Source organism: Arachis ipaensis, chromosome B04 (assembly GCF_000816755.2).
Source record: "Arachis ipaensis cultivar K30076 chromosome B04, Araip1.1, whole genome shotgun sequence".
In the NCBI taxonomy this organism is placed as follows: Eukaryota; Viridiplantae; Streptophyta; class Magnoliopsida; order Fabales; family Fabaceae; genus Arachis; species Arachis ipaensis.
Genome location: NC_029788.2, coordinates 132258374 through 132279789, shown reverse-complemented (window position 1 = coordinate 132279789; position 21416 = coordinate 132258374). Strand labels below are relative to the sequence as shown.

General features: G+C 34.7%; 4 protein-coding genes, 1 long non-coding RNA gene and 1 other non-coding gene across 6 annotated transcripts; 2 read left to right on the top strand and 4 right to left on the bottom strand.

Annotated features, from left to right (window-relative positions):
• LOC107637452 (heat shock cognate 70 kDa protein) lies at positions 1880 to 3657 on the top strand (the record flags this gene model as incomplete). The annotated part of the gene is made up of 2 exons (XM_021122256.1): positions 1880 to 2212; positions 2810 to 3657. Coding segments are annotated over exons 1-2 (1062 nt in total), but the record flags the coding sequence as incomplete, so codon positions are not given.
• LOC107635658 (geranylgeranyl transferase type-1 subunit beta) lies at positions 4471 to 7164 on the top strand. The gene is made up of 11 exons (XM_016339200.2): positions 4471 to 4742; positions 4913 to 4988; positions 5070 to 5128; positions 5217 to 5356; positions 5460 to 5515; positions 5598 to 5674; positions 5782 to 5827; positions 5997 to 6118; positions 6197 to 6264; positions 6335 to 6422; positions 6790 to 7164. The coding sequence occupies exons 1-11, from the start codon at positions 4551 to 4553 to the stop codon at positions 6937 to 6939; spliced, it is 1074 nt and encodes a 357-aa protein (XP_016194686.1). The 5' UTR covers positions 4471 to 4550; the 3' UTR covers positions 6940 to 7164.
• On the bottom strand, positions 9385 to 11854 carry LOC107635659 (lateral signaling target protein 2 homolog). Its single transcript, XM_016339201.2, has 3 exons — positions 11839 to 11854; positions 9939 to 11339; positions 9385 to 9768 (listed from the first exon to the last, which is right to left on the bottom strand). Exons 2-3 carry the CDS (start codon positions 10797 to 10799, stop codon positions 9595 to 9597), a joined length of 1035 nt encoding a protein of 344 aa, XP_016194687.1. The 5' UTR covers positions 10800 to 11339; positions 11839 to 11854; the 3' UTR covers positions 9385 to 9594.
• LOC107635656 (heat shock cognate 70 kDa protein 2) lies at positions 15634 to 18593 on the bottom strand. The gene is made up of 2 exons (XM_016339198.2): positions 18208 to 18593; positions 15634 to 17613 (listed from the first exon to the last, which is right to left on the bottom strand). The coding sequence occupies exons 1-2, from the start codon at positions 18419 to 18421 to the stop codon at positions 15875 to 15877; spliced, it is 1953 nt and encodes a 650-aa protein (XP_016194684.1). The 5' UTR covers positions 18422 to 18593; the 3' UTR covers positions 15634 to 15874.
• On the bottom strand, positions 19639 to 21201 carry LOC110271392. The gene is made up of 2 exons (XR_002362099.1): positions 21037 to 21201; positions 19639 to 20828 (listed from the first exon to the last, which is right to left on the bottom strand). It is a non-coding gene; the product is annotated as an uncharacterized LOC110271392 (long non-coding RNA).
• On the bottom strand, positions 20649 to 20721 carry TRNAR-CCG. Its single transcript has one exon. It is a non-coding gene; the product is annotated as a tRNA-Arg (tRNA).

The following is a 21416-nucleotide window of genomic DNA, read 5'->3' as shown; positions in this document are numbered from 1 at the left end:
TAGATGGCTTTAGATTGATCTTTTATTGTCTTTGAAATAAATTTTTTTATCCGGTTTACAAATGGTGTACGTGTCGAAAGATTTGATAATGGATATGAATTTGTGAATTGTGATGAAGATTCCATCCATGCATGGATCGTGACATGAGAGTAAATGGGAAACATGCATTGTGCATCAAATCTATTTTTAAGATTAGATCGTGACCCTTGATTCCGTAGCTCTACCCCATCAATGTTTGCCATTTTCAGAGATAAAAGCATATATACATGCGTGTAGTTCATACCGCAACATTTTTGTTCGACTAGCTAATTAATGTACAATCAAATACCCTTTTTTATTCGATTGAGGTGATATTTTGTTTGGTGAAAGTTTCAATCACTATGTTAAATTCTGTTTTTGTACCTTAATTTTTTTTTTATTATTATTAAAGATAGGAGACTCGAACCTGCAAATTTTTAATTGAGTATGAAAGACTATACCATTTGAATTATAACTCATTGGTCTTTGTACCTTAACTTATACAAATAGTGTAATATGTATCATATATGTTGCACTGAGCAACACGTTTCCAGGTACCTCAGGTATTTTAAATTAGTGGTAGTTTTTATTCAATTCAATAAGTTAAAAACTAAATCAGTTCTATTTAAAAATTTATTATTGATCAATAAATTGTTATATACACAATTAAATTTAAAATTTTCAGTATTTAATTAATTAAAGGAATGAATTAACTACTAAATTAACTTAAACCGAAAAAGATACATTATTTATTGTAAATTTTTCTTTTTTCATATATAAAAAAAAGATATTTTCCTTTTGAATACATTATCCCAAAACTACGATAAATGAATCTAGACAAATTTTTTTATTCGTAATATCTCTTAATCCAGCCAGTTAAAGACTAATAATCTATTATGAATCTGAGCTTTATTTAAGGGTCTATCGCAAACTAATAAGTTGCTGCATATATAAGACGAGATTTAAAGCCTGACAATTGCTTAAGTGAATTAATGAGCTGACCACTCAATCGAGCAAAGTTGGGTAACAAATTTTTTTTTAATTGTGTACTTTGACAATTTTTCTTTTTGATAGGGGTATCAACACATCTTTTGTTTTCGGGAGGGAGAGATCTGGGGAATGGCCCACAGCCCACTAACCATTTGGGTCTGGGCCTGTAGGAGATGGGGATTTATAACAAAAAATAATGAAGGGCCATGCAAAATGAGTTATATTTTTGGTTTCAACCAATTCTCTTATCGTCCAAAAATATCACCATTTCTTTAGGGCCTGAATTGTCTGACACTTGAAAACTTGCTGATGATGAAGCTGGACTAGGCTAATAGTTGACCCACTTGAACTAAGTCAACAAACTAATGACCCATTTATTTTACTGAAATAACTATTGGATTGGGCCCAAAGTTCTTCTGTTGAAACATTAATTTACTATCACTTTTTGCTTTTACGGAAAGCTAAATAGACCATCGTGTTTGTGATTGGTGGAAAGCCTCTCACTTTCTTCGGCCGTGGGCCCAACCTACTTTGACCCCATTATATTTATATATGTAATAAGTAATTTCTTTTTAAAAAATATCATTTACAAACTAACTCTTCTCGAATTGGAAGAAGATGTATCTAGAATTTATTTACACAAGTGCCATTGCTAGTTGCATGAGGCATGAGGTGTCATTATAAGCGCGTAGCCGACGTCAGTCTAAAGTCCAATAACTACGCTCAAACCAAACAATACTTTCCGACCTTTCGCATCAAATCTCAACCCTCCATTAACAACCCTAACAAATTAATCAACGGCTGAGGACCCCACTTATAGTCTCACAGAACATTCTAGAAACTCTCCCTCTTATACCTATATATTTACCCTTTCTCCCACCCCATTTCTTGGAACCACTCATTCTTTCTAACACTATTTTCTCTTTTACTCTTTCATTTTTGACTCTCTCTTCTAAAGGTTCGTGTGTTTGAGATTTACGCCGGAAAATTATGGCCGGAAAAGGAGAGGGACCTGCGATCGGAATCGATCTTGGAACCACCTACTCCTGCGTCGGAGTGTGGCAGCATGATCGCGTTGAGATCATCGCCAACGATCAGGGTAACCGTACGACGCCGTCTTACGTTGCATTCACTGACACCGAGAGGCTCATCGGAGATGCCGCCAAGAACCAGGTCGCCATGAATCCCATCAACACCGTTTTTGGTAAGTCATTTCTCAAATCAACACGGACTGTTTTAGTTGCTCTAGATTTGCGTTAGGGTTAGCTGATTTTAGCTGAAAATTAGTTCATGTTTTATCTTGTTGAGTTTTGATGTTGTTTTCTGAATAATACTATCTTGAGGTACGCGATCTAAGTGTAGATCTTGACATTGAATGGTTCAAATTCTTGTAAATGTTTCTGCTTCTTGTTGTGTTGTGAAAATCTAAGGGTGCATTTGGATTGTGTTTTCATTTCCAGTTTTTTCTGTTTTAGATGTTGTGAAAGAAAAAGTGAAAACAGTGATTTAACCTCCTTTCACCTCCTTTTTTTTTTTTTCACTTTTTCCTTCACAAAATCCAGAAAATAGAAAAAACGCAAACCAAATGCACCCTAACTTTGTCGAAAAGGTGATCTGTAAATTGATAAGTATGTGGATGGTGTTGTATGTTATATTTGTTTGTAGTGGTAGAATAAAGATATCTGAGAGGAATTGTGTTGTTTAAAGATCTCATTTTTGCTTTAAAGTTTTTGTTACTTTCTGTTAGTTTAGGTTATTATGCATGAGCGAGAATTGTTAACTAGGGATTGTTCTGTTGCAGATGCAAAGAGGTTAATTGGAAGGAGAGTTAGCGATGCCTCAGTTCAGAGTGACATGAAATTGTGGCCATTCAAGGTGGTTGCCGGTGCTGGTGACAAGCCCATGATTTGTGTCAACTACAAGGGTGAGGAGAAGCAATTTGCGGCCGAAGAGATCTCATCTATGGTCCTAACCAAGATGAGGGAGATTGCCGAGGCTTACCTTGGATCAACTGTGAAGAATGCCGTTGTTACAGTCCCTGCATACTTCAATGACTCTCAGCGTCAGGCTACCAAGGATGCCGGAGTTATTGCCGGTCTCAATGTGATGCGTATCATCAATGAACCCACTGCTGCCGCAATTGCCTATGGTCTTGACAAGAAGGCTTCCAGCGTGGGGGAGAAGAACATCTTGATCTTTGATCTTGGTGGTGGTACCTTTGATGTCTCTCTTCTCACCATTGAGGAGGGTATCTTCGAAGTGAAGGCCACTGCCGGAGACACTCACCTTGGAGGAGAAGACTTTGACAACAGGATGGTGAACCATTTTGTACAAGAGTTTAAGAGGAAAAACAAGAAGGACATTAGTGGAAACCCCAGAGCACTTAGGAGGTTGAGGACAGCATGTGAGAGGGCGAAGAGAACCCTCTCATCCACTGCTCAGACCACCATTGAGATCGATTCTCTCTTTGAGGGTATTGATTTTTACTCAACAATCACCCGTGCTAGGTTCGAAGAGCTCAACATGGACCTCTTCAGAAAGTGTATGGAGCCAGTGGAGAAGTGTCTCAGGGATGCGAAGATGGACAAGAGCACTGTCCATGATGTTGTACTTGTTGGTGGCTCTACGTTACTCAAGATGGTTTTGGGTTTATTGATCCACTGGTGCTCAAAATAAGAGATATCATGCATTGGAATTGGCGGGTTGACTTTCGTTTGATTATGAGAGATGCAAACACGGTGGCAGATACTATGGCAAAGATGGCGATGAAGTTACAACTTTCGCATGTGGAACTTCTTTCACCTTAGGAGGAGTTTAAGAGTAGTCTTGAACGGGACTGTCCCTTTATTTAAGCAGTTCTTTATTTTGTTTGTTTTGTTTTTCTTTGTTTAATTTATTTCAGTCACAAAAAAAAATCAAAATTAACAAATCAATCATTTTTTTAAGAACAAAACGGGTATATAAAATTCAGTTAAATTTAAATTGTCAAAGTAAAGTTAGATAATTTTTCAGGTAAAAATCTAGAATTCAAACGGAAATGGATCCTCTCCAGTTTTTTCAACGATTAGACAAAATACAGTGCAATCTCTCACCTTTGATTTTAATAGTGGGACCAGAAATAAATAAGAGAGAGAATGTGATGAATGGTTAGATTAAACACTGCACACCATCCAGTTTTTTATTCATTGGAGAGGATCCACTCCCAATTCAAACATAATACAAATATGTAAAGAAAATAATACAAATAAAATTCATTTAAATTTAAAATTGAATTCAGAAAGTAATGTCCAATTTTACTATTGTCTATTATTTTTGGTAAATAACTAGCATCAAGATAGGTTAGTTTAATTATATGTTCTCTATCATATTATGTAATGCACCTCTTTTTTTCATAATATACTTTTCTTTTAGGATAATTAATTGTACCTTTAATAATAACACCATGTTTCCACTCTTTTTAAGCATATATTCGTCAACATTAACTTTCTCTTCAGTTTTTTATTTTTGGACCTTACTCTTTCTTAAGTTTGAGTTTATTAACCATGGATTCAACAGAAGAATCATCACCAAAGTCGGAGTTATCAAACACTATCATGGACATGGATCTTCATAACACGTTTGCAGAGTTGATGTTCCACTTGCTCCCATCTCCATATGAGTCTCAAGAGATCAACCATCTCACCCTCGCTTACTTTGTCATCTCTTCCCTCGACATCCTCAACTCTCTCAATAGGGTAACATAATATTTTCCATAATATTAACACATTAACATAGTCTTTGATATCTTGTTTTATGTTGTAACACTGTCACATTATTCATTCTTCCCTTTTTCTAAGCTCTAAGTTCTGTTTTTTAATTATGGAAGAAAAAAAAATACCTTTTTTATTCCTTGAGGCTATTTCAGGTCGAGAAAGATGCAATTGTTGATTGGGTTTTGTCCTTCCAACTTCATCCTGGAACCAAAACTGACCCCAACAATGGTGGGGATACAATTTTTAGCTGAATTTGACCTCCAAATTTTGAATTTTTTTTAAATACCTATTTGAAGGGATTTTTTGCAGGGCAATTCTATGGCTTTCATGGTTCCAGAACTTCACAATTTCCTCCGGATGATAATGGGGTAACGAAAATTGTTGGAATTTGAGAAAAAGCTTATTGTTTTCAAACTTTTTTAGCTGTTGATGAAGAATCCTTTTGTTTACTTGAAGGTTTTGCTTCACAACCATAGTTACTTGGCAAGTACTTATTGTGCCCTAGCGATATTGAAGATTGTTGGCTATGATTTGTCCAATGTTGATTCTGAATTAATGTTGGCTTCAATGAGGAACCTTCAGCAACCTGATGGAAGGTATGGATTTGAAGCTCTTTATGCTTGCTTATGCAATGGTCATATCAGTAGTATGATTAATTCAGATACTTATTATTCCTGAGATTTTTATATCTGTTGACAGTTTTATGGCTATTCATATTGGGGGTGAAACAGATCTTAGGTTTGTATACTGCGCAGGTAAGAGAGAAAAGACATGAAGTGGTGATTCTAGTTAGTTAATTAGTAAATAATGGCGATCTTAATTAATGACTGTGTGCAGCTGCCATATGTTTCATGCTGGACAATTGGAGTGGCATGGATAAGGAGAAAGCCAAAGATTACATATTGAATTGCCAGGTTTGTGGAGATGCATCACCTAAGAATGAAAATGAAATTTAGTATATATTTATGTCATGTGCGCTATATTGTATGAACATAAATTTGATGTCTTTCACTCTTTCTAGTCTTATGATGGAGGCTTTGGATTAGTACCTGGTGCGGAATCTCACGGTGAGTTGGATTATTTTCTCATAATTTAGATGTGATTCACTCGCAATAAGGTCTACTGCAATATTGTTGTACTCAGTAGTCATGACAAGAGTTTGGTATTCATCCATAGTTTATATGTTTATTATTTCTTAAACTATATTTATCAACATTACCTGTTTTAGTGACTCAGGCGGTGCAACTTATTGTGCAATTGCATCTCTCCGGTTAATGGGATTCATCGAAGATAATCTTCTTTCAAGTTGTGCTTCTTCTTTGATAGATGTTCCATTACTTCTAGATTGGATCGTGCAGGTTTGTAGTCCTCATCTACAATCTTCATATTTGTATTCATTTGTAATCAAGATTCAGTAGTTCTGTGTTCCTTTTCAGCGGCAGGGAATGGACGGTGGATTTCAGGGTAGAACAAATAAAACTACCGATACATGTTATGCATTTTGGTAAGTAGGTCTGATCATTTGTAACGTGTATATCACCAGAGCCTTGATAATTCAGCATGTGTTTGGTTAGGCTTGGAGCTGTTTTAAAGATTCTGGGGGCAGATGACTTTGTCGACATCAAAGCTCTACGCAGATTTTTGCTTACCTGTCAATATAAGGTACTGCAATTACATCTCTCTTTGCTGTGTAGTGTGTTTAAGATTTTAGGGAGAAATAGAATCTTCTAAGTATATTATGTATCATAAAAATGATAGGAAATGAAAGCAAAGAGAACTGTAGTGGCAGTGATTCAAGTTAACCTTGAATTTTGTTGTATAGTTTTATATGGAAAAAGAAATGCCTAGTTCATATCGGATTTGGAATTCACCTAGAAAAGATCAGACATTTCTTTTCTATTACGAAATGAGGTGGAATATGTGATACCGATATATTGGTTTGCTTGAGTGACTACTAAAGTTTTCTTAGGCTTATTTGGACTAATTCTGAAACTCATATTTTGATGCATATACATTTGTTTTTCAACAGTATGGTGGTTTCAGTAAATTTCCTGGAGAATTTCCAGACTTGTACCACTCCTACTATGGATTCGCTGCATTCAGCTTGTTGAAAGAATCTGGCTTGAAGTCACTTTGTTCTGAACTTGGAATCACTGAAACAGCTGCAAAGGGACTCTAACTTCACAGATGTTTAAATATTTTCTCTTGGGGTTAAGTGTGTTTGCATTGGTTTTGGTCACTGCCTTTTTTCCAATAGAAATTGATGCCTTTTGTATGAAGCTTTCATAGTTAGGTGAAGTTTAATTATCCCATTTGGTGTGATGTGAAATTGTGCATGACTAATTGAACTATATTTAAAATTTATTTATATAAATAACAAGAATTTAATTTTTCAAACAACCAATTATTTATTGTCAAATTAGTAAAAGTAACTAATTTTCAAATTTACTACTTCAAAAATCATCTAATCTTGTTGGATGATTGTGTAAAATTCTTTATACTTATCAGTACATCAAAATTAATATCAAATAACAAATGTATTATGAGAGTAGTACAATTACAATTCAGTTCGAAAATAGCATAAATGTTTTGGAGTCTTTTGTGGTTCTCAAACAAGACCAAAATGAAGGGGTGTATCATGTGAGATATTCTCATATTCTTTCTTCATGTCTTTTATGGTTGAACCGTAATATGAGTTATGACATGATAATATGACTTGGTTTGATGAATATAAGCATCTACTAGAATAAAGGGGGGTGGTAGTAGTTGTTTTTATTGATGTCTTATAGCATACATACATATAAACACAGAGAAGATGGGAACTTCCATCTCATTGCCACTCTGCACCACCATACCCTGGAACCTTTGGTCAGCTGTATACATGACAAAGCATCTCAATCAACTGATAAAGAAATGTATTTTTCGTATTTACTTTATTTGATACTAAGTCGACACACTTTTCTACCATCAGATAATGCGTATAGGTAAGCGACAAGTCCTTAAATAGATCTCAGATCTGCGAAGAATTAGTCCTTATTGTATCAGTTTAAAGAGATACGTAAGAAATAGGCTTAGTGTATGAGAGAGAAAATAAATAAACAAAATTTTCAAGAATAAATACAAAGGAGCCACTGTTTTATAATGTTGTGAGTGCATTATGATTCTTGTTTCTTTCATTCAAGGTTGTCAAGTATTCTACAAAATTTGTTGCATTATGTTTTTATGACTTTTGTCACATCCTTCTAAATTTCAGCTGTCCATACTGCATAGGGCTACAGTACTTTGGATATTTTGTCCATCATTTTGCAGATATATACATATTTTTTCAACTCCAAAGTTTCACCATAATATTAAACATCAACTAAAGCTGCTCTTGACAAGATAAAGAAACCTTTTAATTTGATTACTGAGGAATCTTGAGGGGAGAAAAGGTCAGAATATTCTCATAAGATATAGCTAAGGATTAACCTCTACTTTACTCCCTTTTTACTATTCAACATCCAAAAAAATGAAAAATCACCCTTTCAGTCATTCACAATAACCACAGTAACATACATTTATAAAGTTACAATAGAGGTTAATTAGGCCAATATTTTGTTATTTTAACCATATACATTTATATAATCTCATTGTAGACATGATATATGATAGAACTTAATAATATCGTTTGTTATTTATGTAACTGACTCTATTTAATAGGATAAGACTTTGTTATTGTGTAAAAGTTTTGCTAAAATAATGTAGCAGTGAATAGTATATTTTACTTTGGAATTTGTGGGTAGTTTACTAGTCTTTTACTCCTTCAACTTGTCACACTTTGACAAATTCTAAGAAATAATAATGACTATCTAGCATTAATCTTTTACCTTTGGCAATTGGCATGCAACACAGAAAAAAGGGTCCATGAAAAGTTATGTCTCTAAAGCCATATTTTATTCTTTATTCTGACCTGTGATGATTCTTCAATGTGATGGTGGGGTTAGAGAGAGAGGTGCACCTTTCGGTTCATGACCCACGCGACATATTCACGGGGCAACTGCATCCCATTGTTGTTTAGCAAAAAGCCACAAAAAGCAGTGTCTCTCTTTTACCAAATTTGTCACTTAGTTCAAGTGGTTCTACCCTAAGTCCTGTGCATTGTGCACATTAACCATGTATGTAATAATGTAACTATTTTTCAATGTCTCAAACTACAATTTCATCCTTGATACTTCGGTGATTTTGATCGCGCGATAGATAAAACTACTTCTCCAAAAACTTTTAGTTAATAAGAGGAGACACATGAATAACTATATTTCTAACACGTCTCTTTTGGATTTGCGTAAAACTTGCATAAGTTTTCTTCTTCTTTTCATTTGTCTCGTACTAAAATTTTCTATTAGGAATTAACAAGAATCGAACTTTAGGCCTTTTGGTTATAGAATTTTTGATACTATGTCATGAAACTAAAAACTTAAGCTACTAAGAGTAGACACATGAATGACTATACCTTGTAACTTTGTCATTTTAATCTTTTATCACTTGTGTCAAATTTAGTAGCTTAGTAGATATTACTTTTATCTTAGAAGTTTAGTGGCCAAAACTCAGGACAAGGAAGCAGAAAAACATGACAAGCATTGGACAATGTTGGCATAAGATATGTCTCATTCACAAGCTTGTATTAAAGTGAAGGGGAAAAAATATCAAAGACTCTGCAACAATTCCATCAGTGTCCTTTAGACAGCTACATGAATGGAAGAGTTGGGCCATCTGATCACTAAAAAAATATTAATAATAATAACAATAACAATAATATTAGTAATTACAATGTCAGCTACATTAGGAAAATGGAAATTCAATAAAATAAAGCAACCCCATAATTTCCCAATTGCATTAGTCCCACCTTTAAACCTTTTCTGGGCAGAAAATACTTTGTAACGTTCAGAGTACATTGAACAACTGGCATAGCAGATTGAGTTTTAACTGCATCCCAAAACAACTCAACAGTGGAGGAAACAAATTCCAAAATCTAAAAACAAAGTGGAATTCATCACAATGTAATTAGAGAGATTAATGAGAAAAAGAAAAAGAAAGAAAAAGAAAAGAGAAACTCCCTCTAGTTTGATTGACAGAACTTTGGTGTTAGATGGTCTCTTCCTGTGGAAATATGTCAAAGATTCAAGAAGCTAAGGGAAGTACCTGTGAAGAGCTTGAATGGTGCTGTGGTAGATTATGATGATGATGATGATTATGATGATGAGAATGGTTGTTAACCTCTCTTTCTGTTTTCTTATCAACAATGGTTGTCATCGTGGAACAATCATCAACCTCATCTACATTATTATTTCCCTTATTGTTTTCACCTTCTTGTAACTTTCTTCTAAGCTTCTCTTCTGCTTCTTGCAAGAACTTGAACTTTGGAGGAGGTGACGACTTAATCCTATTAAACTCGGATTCAGTTGTGGACTCGAAAAGAGGATTGAATCCATGCTGGTTGTAAGGACTACTTGGAGTGAAAGGAGGAGTGAAGAATGATGGAGATGCATTAGGAGTCAAATATGGTGTTTCCACAACAAGCAAATCACCTAAGCTTCTACCTCTTGAACCTTTTCCCTTAGATTTTCCATCATCAGATTCTAAATCTTCCTTTGATTCTTCAACTATTGTGAACAAGAATCTTGGAGGGCCTAATAGCTCTTGTTGCCTCATGTACTCAGCATCTTCACCAAAGGGTTTGAAGTGAAATTCTTTGTTGTTAGTTTGTGATTCAGGGTCATGAACAAGGGTGTCACTGGTACTCATTGAAGAACAAGTGAAACCTGTATTGTGCCTCAAAGATGATGATGATAATGATAATGTTGATGGTGATGGCTTCTTCCAACAAAACATATATAAAAGCTCTTTGAAAGGGTTGCCATAGTTATGATTCTCAATCTCTCTATTATTGGTTGTTATCCTCTTCTTCCACCATAACAAATAGTAAACTTCAGCTACCAAAGCTAACAAGAGGCAACAGAAAACAATGCTCAAACCAAGACCTACACTACTCAAAGATTTCATTATTGACCCTCAAAAAATCACATTGAAACACAACAACTCTTGCAACTTACCTCAAACCTCAATCCAGAGAAAACAAAACATCAAACAGAACATGTGCACTATAAATACAACCAAATCAAAACCTCAAATTCAACAGAGAGAATACAAGTACTAGAGTTTCAATGTAATATTATTATTTTATCCACATAACATTCTCCTCCCTACCAATAAAGCTTTGACATAATAACAACAAACCTTAGTTGCAAATTGCTAAAGCCTCCCCCAAAAGAACACCAATATGCTAAAAGGGCCAACCAAAAAGCACATTCTTTCTCTCTTTCTCTTTCTTTATTGAAAGCAACACTTGCAAATCATAAGCATGAGCTCCAATAGTAGCCTTTAGCTTTAACTCCACTTAAGAAGATTAAGCACCCTCATATATCATATGGATTAGTCCCATCACAAAGATTAACAAATAGATGGTGAGAAGTGAAAGAAAGATCCCCTTCACCCATAAAATACCACTTTGTGGAGTGTAGAGAGGTTCATAAAAACCAGGAGCTACAAAAAAATATATAACAATCAAAACCAAATTAGTCCAAATGATGGATATTTTGGTCTTTTTAAATGTTAACCGAAATTCTCACATTCAAGTCCTAAAAATAGTAAAAAAGAAAAATCTTGTTAGATCAGGTCAAGTGAGTGCGATTCTTAATTAGACGACTAAATATTTTACATAAAACCTCAGTTAATTTCATGTGAAGTTGATAGTTGAGAGTCGTTAAATGATTTGACAACTTTGACTAAATTGTAATCTAACAATTCTCAATTATCAACTTCACATGAAGTTAACTGTACCTGAAATTTTACTATATTTTATTATGGTGATAACTCAAGTGCAGTTGATTTTACATGAAGTTGATAGCGAAAAGTCATTAGATGAAAATTTAGTCAAATTAGTCAAATCATCTAACGGCTCTCAACTATCAACTTCACGTGAAGTCGACTGTACATGAGTTTTCACCTTTTATTATTTATATTTCTATGTTGAGACAGTTACCAAATTCGCCTCACACTGTTTCAGGCAAGGGAGGGAGATGAGCATGAATCTGTGCTGGCTCACGGTTGGGGGGTCTCTTCCTTCAAGAGACACTCACATGGGGTCAGAAATAAGAGGAAAGTGACATGTCAATTTATGTCATTACATGTAACATGTTATAATATAAAGTTTTATAAGCTTATAAAATGTATGTAAGATCCTTCAAATAAGGGAGGGTTTTCACAATTTTCACCCCCCATGACTCTTGTTGGTTCACTCTACTGACAATTTTGGAGGGACAATGATTCCATATCTGAAAGTCTACCACATCTCTTTCGGTTTTTGGAAGTTTAATCATGACATTGGTTGAATTTTATTTTTTTCTTCTTGCATGATTTTTGTTTTGACTTGGTGATTATTAGATTTCAGGATGAAGCAATATTTTTTGTCATTGCTCTTATTATTATTCTGATGATAATCAACAAATTAAATAAATGAAGATACTGTCATTTGGCAATCAATTAATTAATTATTGGAGTCTGCATCTTAATTGCCTCATCACATTTGTAAACCCTAAATTAATATGAAGATGGGCCACAAAACCCTATGCTGTCAGAATGAGCCTGTTAAGAGGTTTTATATTATTTGGTTTATTTTATTTATGAGTAGTAATTCTCTTTTTGGTTTGGTTACCCATGGTATCCTTTGATTGGATAGACCAAAAACTAATTTGTCGCGGATCTGATCTCCATAAAGAATTTCTCTAACTAATGGTTTACTATATGCACAAGGCGGAATTTGAATTCCTGACACTAGTTTAAGCAAACGCTTAAGCCACTTTTTAATTTGAACATGGAAACAAAAGTGGTGTTAAACTCGGATATGGGAAATACAGGTGCTTCACAGCCATGTCGTGTCAGTAGAACAGAACTCGGACCATGCGAGTTCTCCATCAGTAAAGGGACGGTCCAAATTGCGTTTGATATTCCATTTCATAAAAAAATTGGCAACAACAAATAACTCGGAGGGTTCGTTTTCTAGCTTCTGAAATTCATATTTACCCAACCCGGACCATGCGAGTTCTCCATCAGTAAACGGACGGTCCAAATTGAGTTTGATATTCCATTTCATAAAAAAATTGACAACAACAAACAACTCGGAGAGTCCGTTTTCTAGCTTCTGAAATTCATATTTGCCCAACCACAGGTCGGACTATGCGATTTCTTAAGCAAATTTTAAAATCAAACAACTCGCATGGTCCGATTTGTGTACTCTGAGTTTTTTCAATTTTTTAACACAAATCGGACCCTCCGATTTGTGTATTCTAAATTTTTTTCAACTTTTTAAACACAAATCCGACCCTCCGATTTGTATACTCCCACAATTTTAAAAAACACCAAAAATTACCATGTTAAAGTATATCACTCATTTTGCTTCCATATTAAAATTTTTTAGTCCGCTTAAGCTGATCACTCGGTCAAACCAAATTGATTTGAATAGTAATTACTTAATCAAACTTCACAATGTACCACACCAAAATGCAGACTGAACAAAAAATATTTATTAGTAATTGTTTGTAAAAAATTTAACGTACCAAATATATCGAGAGCAACTACCATGTAGTGCAAGATATGATACCAAAAAGAAAAAATGAACCAGCTATCCATCTCATCCAAAAATCACATTGCTTGTTTTCTAACTAAATTTCTCATCACTTTTTAGATTGCAATCTAAACTAGGATTTTACAATTGTCAAAATCACTAGCTTGAGAGAGCATATTACTGAATAGTGAATGTTAGTTAAACCGGTTATTAGTGGCGGTTAGTGGTTAGTTAGCTGTAATTAGAAACTCAGCCTCACTCATTAGTTAGTTAGCAGTTTAGTTTCTAGTAAGAGCAAGTTGGTTATGACGGTTAGCCTAGCTTGCTGAGGTGTCAAGTTGTTAGTGCTTTAGTTAGTTGACTTTATCACAGTTAATTTAAGAAGCATAGATGGTAAGTAGCATAAACCACCTCTTTAGTCTAATCATTTGTTAATTATACATCCAAAACCATTTAATCATATAAGTAATTAGGAAAATTCAGCCTTGAACTTTTTGAAAATGAAAGCAAATGATTACATCACAAAGCATTATTCAAAACTTAGATCCATGAACAACAATGTTGCATTTAATTAGCAAGATTACGTTTATTATAAACTACATAATCTACCAAAATTTAACTCACACCATCACTTTTGATAGTAACATACTAACATTCAATTTAACTCCTATACATGACTCAATTAACTGCTTTTGATCACAAGTTCCATATATCAAAATCACATTTAAAAAAAAAGCATTATTCATTTATGCGTATTATTTTTAAAAACAATGTTCTGTTAGAATTGTATCTAAATAATTTTGATAAAGTTTGATCCAAATACACTTATACATCCCTCTTCATTCTTCAACAATCAGCTTTTTCAGGAAGCACTAGAAAATGCCATATCCACCATGAACCTTAATTATTTCTTCTTTTGTGGCACCGACAAATATTTAGTTCCAAGGAGAAAGAACACAAGGAGCCTGGAATGGAGTAATGGACGGTCTCACTGTATATGATTGTTTGTGATTGCACAAGTGGCCAAGGACAAAAAGGCAACAGTAACATGCTCTAAAAGGAATCACCAGCATAAAGCATATATCTTGTTATTAATTAATGTTCTCTACAAAAACTAATTCCAATTTTGTATGATCAAGCTAGTTATGATTTCTTGCCTATAAAATCGGTGACTTTAGTTGGAAAGAAACAAATAACCTTGTATTATTCCGTGAGAATAATTCTATATCCAACTAAATCAAGTAGATATCAACCTTGTCAAAATTTCTTTTCATCTCACATAATTTTGTTTGGAGAATGTTAGGGTATTAATATTTTGAGAAAAAGACAAATAGGTCCCTAACCTTTTGTCCTGCGGACATTTTCGTCCTTGATCATTGAAAAATACTTTTAAATCCCTGACTTTTACAAAATTTAGACGGATCAGTCCCTGACGGAGACATTTGGACGAATTAGTCCCTGACGGAGGCATTTGGACGGAGGGACTGATTCGTCTAAATTTTGTGAAGGTCAGGACTTAAAGGTATTTTTCAATGGTTAGGAACAAAAATGTCCGCAGGACAAAAGATTAGGGACCTATTTGTCCTTTTCTCTCATATTTTTATAAAAAAAAATAATATTAAGTTAATCTAAAATAAATATAAAAAAATTAGTCACCTAATATTTACTTTTTAATAATATATTTACCGTTAAAAAAATTGTGATAATTAGCGTTGATGTTAGGGAGACATCTATATTATGAGATTCAGCCATCTCAGAGATATCCATCTGTAATAGTTGCGGATAATCCTTCACAAAGTATGAGAAATTCAGCCATCTATCAGTTGTGAGATGCTTCTTTAGCTTTTGTAATATAATTTGTAACGTTATTAGTATTGAAAATATTTTAAATGTTTCAACATTTTAGATATTCCAATAGTTTGAATCAAATTACAAACTTTGTACGCGATTGGAATTAATAATAAATATTATCCTCTTAACAGTAGACAACCATTTACACAATACGTATACGTTGGTGCACAGAAGGTAAGCAAGTTATTAAGATTTTTCAGGGAACTATGTCAAATAAATGATGACAAAACATCATCACTTAGATAATTAACCTTTAAAGTAATGGGCTATAAATAATAAGCATTAGGTATGGCTGAAGGCTAATCATCTAAAATTTCGAAGGCAACTTCCAAATAATAGGAAATAAAAATATAAAACATAAGGTGCAGTGAATAATGGACTTGATAAAAAGGATATAGTCACAAAAATACACTTCCTTAGTTCCTTCGCCAAAAATTTTCAACAGTTCGTATCCACCCAAAACGTGGATAAACATTCAACACCACGACATCCAGGTGGCAGGACATCAAAATGCTTTAAGAGAAATTTAAAAAATAAAAATAAAAAGGGTTCAATACATCCTGCAAAGAAAACCTCAAAACACATCTAGCAATGATCGCCAAATTTAATCAACTTCCTCAATCTTAGGACCAGCACCGCTTGAAGCAGATGGTGGAACATCATCATCCATAGCACCAGCACCCATGTCAGGACCAGCTCCACCTTGATACATCTTTGCAATGATTGGGTTACAGATGCTCTCCAACTCCTTCATCTTGTCTTCAAACTCATCCGCCTCAGCAAGCTGGTTACTATCCAACCATTGAATGGAACCGTCAATTGCATCTTCAATCTTCTTCTTATCATCTGCAGTGAGCTTAGAAGCAATCTTTTCATCCTTGATGGTGTTCCTCATGTTGTATGCATAATTCTCAAGAGCATTCTTAGCATCAACCTTCTTTTTGTGTTCCTCATCCTCTGCCTTGTACTTCTCTGCCTCCTGAACCATCTTCTCAATCTCTTCCTTAGAGAGTCTTCCCTTGTCGTTGGTGATTGTGATCTTGTTCTTCTGGCCGGTGGTTTTATCCTCAGCAGAGACATTGAGGATACCATTGGCATCAATATCGAAGCAGACAGTGATCTGAGGAACACCCCTAGGTGCTGGAGGAATGCCAGAAAGTTCGAATTTTCCCAACAAGTTGTTATCCCTGGTTCTAGCTCTCTCACCCTCGTAAACTTGTATCAACACACCCGGTTGGTTGTCTGAGTAGGTTGAGAATACTTGCTCCTTCTTTGTTGGGATGGTCGTGTTCCTTGGAATGAGGACGGTCATGACACCACCGGCAGTTTCCAAACCAAGGGAAAGTGGAGTGACATCCAAAAGCAAGAGATCCTGAACCTTCTCGTTACCCTCACCACTCAAGATCGCAGCCTGAACAGCAGCACCATAAGCAACGGCCTCATCAGGGTTGATGCTCTTGCAGAGCTCCTTCCCATTGAAGAAGTCTTGCAAGAGTTGCTGAACCTTAGGGATCCTAGTAGAACCACCAACAAGGACAACGTCATGGACAGTGCTCTTGTCCATCTTTGCATCCCTCAAACACTTTTCAACAGGTTCCATACACTTCCTGAAGAGATCCATGTTGAGCTCCTCGAACCTAGCACGGGTAATGGTGGTGTAGAAGTCAACACCTTCATAGAGAGAATCAATCTCAATGGTGGTTTGTGCAGTTGATGAAAGGGTTCTCTTCGCCCTCTCACAAGCGGTTCTCAACCTCCTAAGTGCTCTGGGGTTACCAGAGATGTCCTTCTTGTGCTTTCTCTTGAACTCTTGAACAAAGTGGTTAACCATCCTGTTGTCAAAGTCTTCGCCTCCAAGGTGAGTGTCTCCAGCGGTGGCCTTAACTTCGAAGATACCCTCTTCAATGGTGAGAAGAGAGACATCAAAGGTACCACCACCAAGGTCAAAGATCAACACGTTCTTCTCACCGACGCTGGTGGCCTTCTTGTCAAGACCATAGGCAATGGCCGCAGCGGTAGGTTCATTGATAATACGCATAACATTGAGACCAGCAATGACTCCAGCGTCCTTTGTGGCCTGACGTTGGGAGTCATTGAAGTATGCAGGGACTGTGACAACAGCGTTCTTCACTGTAGAACCAAGATAAGCCTCGGCAATTTCACGCATCTTCATGAGGACCATGGAGGAAATCTCCTCAGCAGCGAACTGCTTGTCCTCACCCTTGTAGTTGACCTGAATCATGGGCTTGTCAGCAGGTCCGGCAATAACCTTGAATGGCCATAGCTTGATGTCGCTCTGAACAGAGGCATCGGTGAATCTTCTACCAATCAAACGCTTAGCATCTGCAACGCATTGAAATAACAGATAATAAGCAACAGAGACATAATAAAATGAATAAAACAATTACGAAAATGGATTCCCTAATATATTACATAACAATTACAGCAAAATTCATCGAGGTGATATTAAAAATTATACAAACATCCAACAATCTCAGATTCTCAGTTTTCTGTTAAATATTAATTCTACTTGAATTAATTCTACTTGAATATGGGTTGAATTTTGACGAATTATGTGGTTCAACTGGAAAGTCTAACACTAAGAATAATTTCATGCTTAACATATAATAACTCACCAAAACATATTAATCAGCTCAAGAACCAGAATAATCTGAAATATTAATCAAATAAAAGTACATTGTACTAGGAAGCATATCTCATTGGAAAACAAGTTATAAATAGTCAAGCATCTAACTTTTACAACTACAGATTAACTCATTAAATCACTTATGAACAGTTAATATGAGAGAGCATATAGATCTACGTAAGTTCGTACACAAATTCAGATCTAACATTGACGAAGAGAAAGAAACATAATTAACTAGACAATAAGCTAACAGATCCATATCAGCTGAGAAAACAGAACTTAGATCTTACCAAAAACAGTGTTGATAGGGTTCATGGCGACCTGATTCTTAGCGGCATCACCAATCAAACGCTCGGAATCAGTGAAAGCAACGTAGGAGGGAGTTGTCCTGTTCCCTTGGTCATTGGCGATGATCTCAACACGGTCATGCTGCCACACTCCGACGCAGGAGTACGTAGTTCCGAGATCGATTCCGATCGCAGGTCCGTCTCCCTTACCGGCCATCGTAGATTGACGAAGCTAGGAGAATGCGAGAGATCTGAAGACTAGGGTTTGTTATGTGAGGCGCGGCCACACAGAACAGAAATGAGAAAGAAGAGAGAATGTAAGTTCTTACAAAAATGAGAAAGAAGATTAGGGTTTTTACGTTCGTTATGGGGTTGGAGAGGAGAGTGCTTATATATGGGTTTGGGTTTTTGAATTTTCAATATATTTTTCGAATTCTAGAATGTTCTTTTAGCCGTTCCGTGTAGATGGGATTTTGCATATTTTGGGAGATGGCGTAGGAAGCTCTTTTCTTCTTCTCTGCTCTCTGGTTGGTTCCAGATGTTTCTTTTTCTGCTGACTCGGATTCACATTTCATTATTTTATTTTATTTTATTATTCCATCAATTTATCAGTACAAGACTACAAGGGCCGATAACTAATTTGAAATAAAATTAGGTTAAGATTCTTTCCTTTCTTAGTAATTTTTTTTTGTTACTGTATTTGCTTAATGTAATTTTGGCAGTCCTATTTTTTATTTGGAAAACAAACTTTTATATTTATGGTCCTATGTATTTTGATTATTAATTAGCATAAATAAATCATAGAGTATAAATTATAGGGATGATAAAAATATACTAAACTAAATATACACCCAAAATTCCTAGAGATTTACATTTTCTTTCATTTGAGTATGCGTTTTTTTTTTTTGGTAAAAACTTAGATGACATCGACTTTACGTGTAGTTGATATCTAAGAATCGTTAGATAAAAATTTAGTCAAATCAATCAAATAATCTAACGAAATATCAACTCCACGTAAAGTCGATTGCACCTGAGTTTCCACTTTTTTTTTTTATTAAAGATAGGGAGACTTGAATCCGCGACTTCTTAGGTGATTATAGAAAAATTATATCATTTGAACTATAATTCATTAGCTGAATATACATATTTTAAATATTGAAAAAATATTCATATCATATAACATATAAAATTTGATATTCTGAAACATGTCAGTAAGCATAATAATACTAAAATAAGTGTTATCATATGATCGATTTTGATGTAACAAACAAATAATATTATATTTCTTTTATTTGTAAGTGAGATTTTTAAAATAGTAAACGAAAAAGTTAATTATTTATCCCAATATCATAATTATAAAACATATTCAACGGTACGTAATGAATATAATTGGGTCTAACCCAATTAATAGAAAATAAAGATAAGTTTTAGATCTTAGATATAATATAAAAATAATATAAACAGAAGACAAGTGTTGTATTGAACAACTAACTAATTAATATGAGAAACGAAAAATGTCATAACACCTCTCTTTCTTCCTATATCATTCTTCTTCTCTTCTATCTGAATTCTCTCTTTTCTACTCCAATTTCTCTAAAGCCACTTACTATAATCAAAATCGTAAAGTTTACAAAGATAATACATTTACAACTCAACTCAACTACAGTAGTATCAATCTCAATGGTAGAGTTTAGAAGGTTAATCTACTTAGCCCCTTTACAATGCAATCCTCAACCATGGATTGGTATGCCTTCTGGTGTTGCTATGCTTCCTCTTCAACTCCTGAACAAAAAGTCATACCATTCTATTGCCAAAGTCCCCAATTGAGATAATAAGTTCATTGATATAATTGGCAAGAGTTAAGATAAGCTAATTGATGCAGAATGGACAACCTTAATTAATTGCATGAGCACTTTTGATTCTCTCAAGTGTTTCTCTATTTATGTAAGTCAACAATTATAGGCATGTAAAGAAGAATGTTAAATAACAAGCTAAGGTATTGATCAAGATGAATTAGACCCAACACAAATTACATTTCCTTTGTGATATAACCTTAAACTAATGATGAATTACAATCAGATGGTTCCCTATTTATAAATAGTAGATAACAGTGGCAGAGATATAATGTCCTTATCACTGCTTTTCAAAATTTACTTATTAAGACTATGGTTGCAACTACCAAAAATAAAATTTACATCATAATGTACCAAGCTTTGAAGTTTGATTAGCTAAACAATGTTACAGGCCAAACAATGACCACATATCTTAAAATTCTCGTGATATTTCTTATTTTGTTAAACTGTAGTTGCAAATAATGGCAACAACATGCAACACATATAACATGAATTACCATATATGGTTGAAAAAACAAAATTAACAAGCTGAAAACTCAAGATCTTCAAGGGAAAAAAAAAAAAAAGAAAACGCCATTGCCAAGAATGGAACGATCGCAGTGGGATTCGAACCCACGACCTTTAGATCCGGAGTCTAACGCGATATCCACTCCGCTATGCGATCAAACATATGAACAATGGTACTACGAGCTTTTAAATTCTGATTCAATCGAAGCTACATCTCTGAGTTTGGCAAAATACAAATCGACATGCATAATCTTATTTTCAAACCTAACATTAATTAAAAACAAAAAGCAAGTGGATTATTACGAGATCATAATTGTTGTTATCGATATGAGAAACATCAACAAATGAGAGTAAACTGGAAACCGAAACCAAAACCAAAAAATGAAAAAAAATCTTATATATATATATAGAGAGAGAGAGAGAAAGAGAAAGATAGAAGAGTGAGGAAGTGAGTGTTTTTGTGATGGCGAACCTGATAGATTCAGATCAGAAAAATCCAAAGAATGCGATGTATGGTTCCTCGCTGCGGGTAACGGTGACAAACGCGAATTTGAGATCTGAATTTCTGAAAAGAACACACGTTCTCGCTGGAAACGAAAGACAAAGTAATGCGGGTTTTTGCACTGATTTGTGAAAGTTGTTTTCATTGTGGGCCCAAAATAAACGTGGCCCAAGTCCGCTTTCTCAACATGGGTTTGGAGTTTACTACGCGAGGGAAATGGATCCTCTCAATTGTCAAAAAAAATTAAAAGTGTAAAGTGTGATTTTTAATTATTTATTATTTTCTTTTTTATTTTTTTAGTCCTACTTATAAAATTAATAGTAAAAGATCATATTTTACTTTTACAATTA

Bases quoted from the DNA above. Each gene is read 5' to 3' on its own strand.
- LOC107635658 (XM_016339200.2), top strand. From the start codon at position 4,551: ATGGATTCAACAGAAGAATCATCACCAAAGTCGGAGTTATCAAACACT. The intron at 5,129-5,216 runs GTAACGAAAATT...GTTTACTTGAAG, and splicing joins TTCCTCCGGATGATAATGGG to GTTTTGCTTCACAACCATAG. The intron at 5,828-5,996 runs GTGAGTTGGATT...TTAGTGACTCAG, and splicing joins ACCTGGTGCGGAATCTCACG to GCGGTGCAACTTATTGTGCA.
- LOC107635659 (XM_016339201.2), bottom strand. From the start codon at position 10,799: ATGAAATCTTTGAGTAGTGTAGGTCTTGGTTTGAGCATTGTTTTCTGT. The intron at 9,769-9,938 runs GTACTTCCCTTA...CTTTGTTTTTAG, and splicing joins ACCATTCAAGCTCTTCACAG to ATTTTGGAATTTGTTTCCTC.
- LOC107635656 (XM_016339198.2), bottom strand. From the start codon at position 18,421: ATGGCCGGTAAGGGAGACGGACCTGCGATCGGAATCGATCTCGGAACT. The intron at 17,614-18,207 runs GTAAGATCTAAG...AATGCGTTGCAG, and splicing joins CCCTATCAACACTGTTTTTG to ATGCTAAGCGTTTGATTGGT.